This window comes from Hemicordylus capensis, chromosome 1 (genome assembly GCF_027244095.1).
Source record: "Hemicordylus capensis ecotype Gifberg chromosome 1, rHemCap1.1.pri, whole genome shotgun sequence".
Classification (NCBI taxonomy): Eukaryota; Metazoa; Chordata; class Lepidosauria; order Squamata; family Cordylidae; genus Hemicordylus; species Hemicordylus capensis.
In genome coordinates, this window is record NC_069657.1 from 411407687 (window position 1) to 411413881 (window position 6195).

A 6195-nucleotide genomic window follows, 5' to 3' on the forward strand; every position below is an offset into this window, starting at 1 on the left:
AGTTCTGCACTCCTTCACTTCATCACATCCCTCCTGGCCCACTGCCGGTACTGGTGTGCAGGCTCAGAAGAGTGTGGGTTTCTTGGCGAGGAAGAGGCTGGTTCTTAATGGGACCTGATCACTTGGCTGGTAGAGCCAGACTTCAGCCTGGGTCAATCACCTGTCCTTCTGACCTGACTGATCTGATCCCATGACACACAGTGCACAAACTGATTCTTCCACCCTTCATGTTTGATCATACTGCCAAACTGAATGTTTACTAACAATGACTTCTGCCTCTTGTAGCAAAGATACATTACAAAACAAGGTGCAACTAAAGTCCATCAAAAAGGGAAAGACAAACTTTTTTCCTATGGGCAAAACATACTTAAGGCTCTACAACAACCACCTACAATCAACCATATTAATTAACCAGTATTACATTTCTCCCTTTACAAACTGAACACTTGTTGCAGGTCTGCTTGGCTTGTTTTTTCAGACACTCAGGGAATGGCACATCTGTAAAAACATTTACAGATGAGGAATTTGGGGTGCATTCTGAATATGGAGGGTGAAGGCTGCGTAAATACACATGTCCCATTTCATCAGCCCCTGCACTATTTGGTAAAAAAAAGAAGTAAGGAACAAACACTGAATCACAATAACAATATCCATTACCCTATCAAAAACCCTTGTCGTAATAATTACCTTGTCATAATATTGATTTTCCCATTGTTGGATCATGCATTTAATGTGCTGTGACTGACTACAGTTTGCTTTTATGGTCAGTCTGTCTACAGAGTCTGAAAAGATAGTCAGCTGGTGTTAGTTTCCATTATAAATAAGAACAGATTTGCATGATCTTGAATCCGAAACATGGTACCCCCCTAACTCATTTTAGTCTTGGAATCTTTGACGTAGCTGAACTGAAAGGAAAGAGCATCAAGATTCCTTTTAGAATCCAACATGTTTTGGACTGCAAAGTCAATTGCTTTGCTGATTTCAGAAAGCCTTAAAAATACGGCTTGATGAAGTTTGGTGGTTTCTTAACCTATAGCACACTAGACTGCTCTATACCACATGTTAATTCATATGAACCCTAAATTAGTCCTGAATGTGTGCCAATCTTCAGCAAATGAGCTCAAAAGAGAGAAAAATATGAATCCTTACTGCTGAACATTGATCTGGCATTAGACGGGGTTAGAAGACTGCTTCTTGACACTGGCACCTTTTTAAGGTGCTTGGAAGCCATCAGACTGATTTGATCTGTGGGCAGCATACAGACATCTGGCAGAGTGGTGCTCAATCATTGGAATCTCCTTTTGCTGGCAGAAGTACTGATACAAGGATGCCTTCACCTGTAGAAGGGGCCCTTTGTGTGAGTGCAGTTCTCCTGTTGGTGGAAGGAGCTTCCAATCACACCATGCTGCTGAGCCAAAGATTTGGATGCTATGCTGTGAAAAATGGATTGCCTAAATCCATGCATAGTCAAGTGCCTTAGCAACAATGGCCCTTTTGATAGCCTGTTATAACTAAATAAAAATGCAGGTCCAACCTTGCAGGAGCACACAATTGAAGCCCAATTAACTCTTTCTTTTATTTTCTAGAAATCCCATTGATGGATGAAGACCCTTAATCTGCACAAATCTTGTTGATTACCTGCTCATGCCTTTGTGGCAGGGTGGGGGGAAAGAATCATGCACATATGTATACATACATACCTATATATCTATATAAATCTCTATATAAAGACTGCTTAAAGATTTGGGGGAGGGTATTTTTTGTTTTTATAAATCTTCCACATGATGTCACCAGATTTTGTGCACATATCTTAATCAACTTTGGGGGTTGAGAGCATCAGCTATTCAACAGCAGCTTTACTAAATGAATCCTGAGGATTTGATGAGACTAGTCACTGCAAAAGAACTATAGATTCATGGAATAGTGGTGAGTGTATCTGCATCGCAGGAAGTCCTAACTCTTTAGAAACACCAGTGAGAGTGATACAGGTACAAACTGCTTAGTGAAACCATGTCAGAAGGTGTAAATTTTGCTTTATTGAAGCTGCTTCATATTTATGATGGACCACAATTTACAAAGGAATCCTAACTTATTGGAGGGGAAATAAACAGTGTTGAAATTAAAATCAGAGAGAGGAATGGTCTGTGCTGAGCAAGCTTGTGAAAGAAAACTCTTGTTTGGCTCATGGTGGTGTCCGTTTAAAGAGGTGGTTGCAGCAAACAAATCACCTAAGTCCAAGAAAAAGCTTTATTATTCTGTGTGACATATTAATAGGAAAGAAAAAAATAGCCCAGTTATGATCTAAAGAGAAGTTTAAAGTCATTAAGATTGTATCTGCCAGAGGTGGCCAGTTGAGGCTCTCTAGCTGCTGTGGGATTACAGCCTCCATTGAATTGTGTCTAGGGGTGATGGGAGATGTAGTCCCACAACCATTGGCGATACTCAGATTGGCCACTTCTGGTACAGAATGTTCAAAATAAAGTACTTCTATATTTAAGAAACCTGACCATTAATACACTACATTTGTCCTGGTTGTTTAATGTCTCCAAGTTCTTCTATATACAATATGCTTTATTCTACCACGCTCACTCAGAACATGTATGAATAACTTATTTGGACCAGTATTCTAGAATAAAAGTCTTGTGAATTTTGAAGGCAGTGGGCCACCTGGAGTTGAACTTGATGGTTAATCCAGCATTGTCATCTCATATTCCAGTCCTATGATCTGATTAATGGAATTATAGATTTACATGTGTGGCTGCAGCTGTGTTTTTAATATTTCAGGGGCATTCCACCTAGGTTCTCTTAGTCATCCTTACACAAGACAGATCAATAGAGAGGGGTGTGTGTGTGTGTGTGTGTGTGTGTGTGTGTGTGTGTGTGTGTGTGTTGGACCTCATTTATAAGACAATAGTATGTCTCAAGCCATCAGTGGCTTAGTATAGTTCATGGCTTAGCTGGATAAGTGAATGGGGAGCTTCCTGTCCCAAACCTAGCCACTACACAAAACAGGTAATAACAGAACCATAAACCTACAAATAGGTAAAAATGCTAGATAAAACAACCAGAGAGAGGAAAAAAACCAAAATTAGCCAGTAGTGGAACCTTTTTAATTAAAAATGTTGGAGACTAAACCTGAGATCTTAAACCCACAAAGCAGCAGCAGCAGCAGCAACAAATATTTATATACTGCTTTTCAACAAAAGTTTCCAAAGTAGTTTACAGAAACAACTTAATTATTATTATTAAGAAATAATAAATAAGATGGATCCCTGTCCCCAAAGGGCTCACAATCTAAAAAGAAATGTAAGATAGACACCAGCAACAGTCACTGGAGGTACTGTGCTGGGGGTGTTTAGGGCCAGTTACTCTCCCCCTGCTAAATAAAGAGAATCACCAAAAGCAAATGGTATATAGGTGGGTTTCGAGCAGGATAAACTCTCACCCCCTGCTTAACTGAGCAAAGAGATACCTTTTAAAAGTGGTGATTCTCTTTATTTAGCAGGGGGAAAGCAATTGGCCCTATCCATCCCCAGCATAGCATCCCTTCAGTGGCAGTTGCTGGTGTCTATCGTATGTTTCTTTGTGAGCCCTTTGGTGACAGGGAACCTATTTTATTTTATTTTATTTTATTTTATTTTATTTTATTTTCTCTATTGTCCAGCTGCATGTCCCTGTTTCCTCTTCCCAGCCTGGCTAGGCTTATTGGGACCGGCCTCAGAGCAGGAACAGGGAGGGGGTTGAGCATCGCCCTTTGCCCTCTCTGTCCCAGGGTGCTTGTTCCTTGTGTCTGCCCCTCTCTGGGGGGCCTCTGGGGGGCCTCTCCCATAAGCCTCCTTCTCATCCCTGGCCGGCTCCTTATATGCCTCCTCACAGGCTATGCATCGCCCGCCCCCAATTATGGGGCCAATGCCCCTCTTTATTACCTGTAATTGATTACCCCTTACAGCTGTTGCCAAAGCCTCTCCCCCTTCTCCTTGCTCCTGCTCAGACCTCCTCCCTTCGGGAGGCATGCTGCTGATGTTATCCTCGCATGCCTCCCCTTTGGTCTTATCAGGGCTCAGCTCCTCCTCCACTGAGGATTCCATGCCGGCTGGCAGTCTTTCCTTAGTCTCTCCCTGGCCACCACTCATCCCTGTCGCCTTGGGCCCTCTCCCCACTTCATCCTTGGAGGTCAGGACAGCCAGCCTTGCCGGACATCTATGTAAACCGCTTTGGGAACTTTTATTGAAAAGCGGTATATAGATAATATTGATCATAGGAGGAGGAAGAGGAGGAGATTTTGCTTTGATGCTAGACCCAATCTTAGTTTATAGACCCATCTTGGATGCTAAACCCAATCTTAACACTAGCACATCAGCAGTCAGCAGCACTGTTATCTCAGTGTATCCCCTGTGCAGCATGGCTCTTCTGCGGGAGAACAGATTTCTCCACTAGTTGGCTGACGTTGTGCAAGGCAACACAGTTAGTTCTGAACTGCCCTTGCCGCTGCAGGTATCTAGAGTAATGCCTGCAGTGTTGCAGAACAGGGTTCATCTACTACAACTTAATATTGTGTGATCTCACTTCCACAACATTATTATTTCCAATGGACGTGGTGCTGTAGGAGTGCAATCACATAATTTTAAGGGGTAGTGGATGAGCCCTGTTCCACAGCACTGCAGTGGCATGAGCAGTTTAGACTTGAGTGTGTTGCCTTGTGCAGCATGCCGGTGGCCAGTATGTATAGACTATTGCTTCATTACCTACTGCAGTAGCTGAAGGGAACCCGTATAGGGCCACTTTATTTCATGCTAAAGCATTTTTTAAAAGCACAAACATTCTCTTCCAAGGCAGAATCACATTTTGGATAAGCTAGGTAAAGTAGCACATGGGGCAATATAGGAGTCTTCCCAATCATGTGGTATTTGTTTACCTCTTATGCTTCTCTGTTATACAGTGTATGTGATTCTGAGAATATATTTTCTTATCGTTTAATGTTGCTTGCTTAGTTTAAGCAGTTTTCTTATTTCTAATTTCAGACGACAAATGCAATTTATTTATTAGTTAGTTTGAATCCTTCAAAGAGCTCAGAATGGCATATAGCCTCACAGCAACCTTGCAAGGTAGGTTAGGTAGCAAGAGAGTAACTACTGAAAGGGCAAACACTGAGCTTCATAAGATCGGAGTTTCCCACATGCAAACCAATGTCATCTCTAGCCACTGAACCACACTGGTCTAACTTTTGCAATATGAGTGCGTGCTATAAACAATTGTAAAGAAAATGCAAATAGATTAAGCTTTAAATTTTGATTTTTTTTTAAAAGGGGGACAGTCTTTTGCTACCAACTGTATTGAAGTACACAAGTGTCCGTGTCCCCCCCCCATAATGCTGTTGCAATAGCACTTAAATCTCTGATTTCATCTTCTTTTCAGTCTAGGCTTTTGGTATAAACACCCACATACACAATGAAAGGATAATCCTTGCTCTAAAGAGCTCCTGTTATCTGCACAGTGGCACAACAAACAAATACAATAGGCACATGGGAGGAAGGGCTTGTGTAGGTTGGCAGTGGAGCAATTGTGCTTATACCTTCAATTTAATGGCTCATAATACTGAAAGCATGTAATGCTAAAAATAAACACCAAAAAGCTCTGGAAATGTATTTGCAATGGAACAGCATTTAGGCCAATTACAATTGTCTAAAAGCAACTGCTGTTTAATAATCATGTACTAAACAACCATGTACAGCCATCCAAGGGAAAACTGTGAAGTCGTTGAATGGTAAGAGCATGCTTACAAAATGGTCCCAGTGTTTGTTGCAGGGCTTAGGTAAAAGGTATCATACTTAATATATCCATATGCTACAAATGTTTAGACTTGATGTCTAGAAAGTGGAGGACAAACAGTTCTGATGGATCCATTTCAGGTGGCTTATTCTTCAGTATTGCTCTCAGTAATGTGAGACTTGCTTCAGTCATCTCTCCCTTTTGGTATTTCATACTCATGCTGTGTAACTGAAAACAGTTTCCACTTAGTTTCCTGTTAGGCAAGTCCTGGGGCCAGCCTAAAGACTGAAAGCAATGTGATCTAAAAAATCATGTGTAGTAGAAAACTTAAGAGAGTCAGAAAAATGATTTGCAGCTTGTTTGAGATTATACCTCTTTGGACCGCAGGTGGGCAATTGCACATTTCCTCCCCCACTTAAAAAAAGT

The 6195-nt window shown here is 41.5% G+C and overlaps 1 protein-coding gene across 6 annotated transcripts in view; it reads left to right on the top strand.

The window, feature by feature from the left end:
* The window catches only part of SUSD4 (sushi domain containing 4), a 175695-nt gene extending 173178 nt beyond the window's left edge, over window positions 1–2517 (top strand). For all 6 annotated transcript variants that reach the window (XM_053308332.1, XM_053308305.1, XM_053308301.1 and 3 more), the window contains one exon: window positions 1587–2517. In XM_053308332.1, coding sequence (XP_053164307.1) covers window positions 1587–1615 — 29 coding nt within the window. In that variant the 3' untranslated portion in view covers window positions 1616–2517. The remainder of the gene's footprint in view (window positions 1–1586) is intronic.
* Window positions 2518–6195: the final 3678 nt, after the last annotated feature.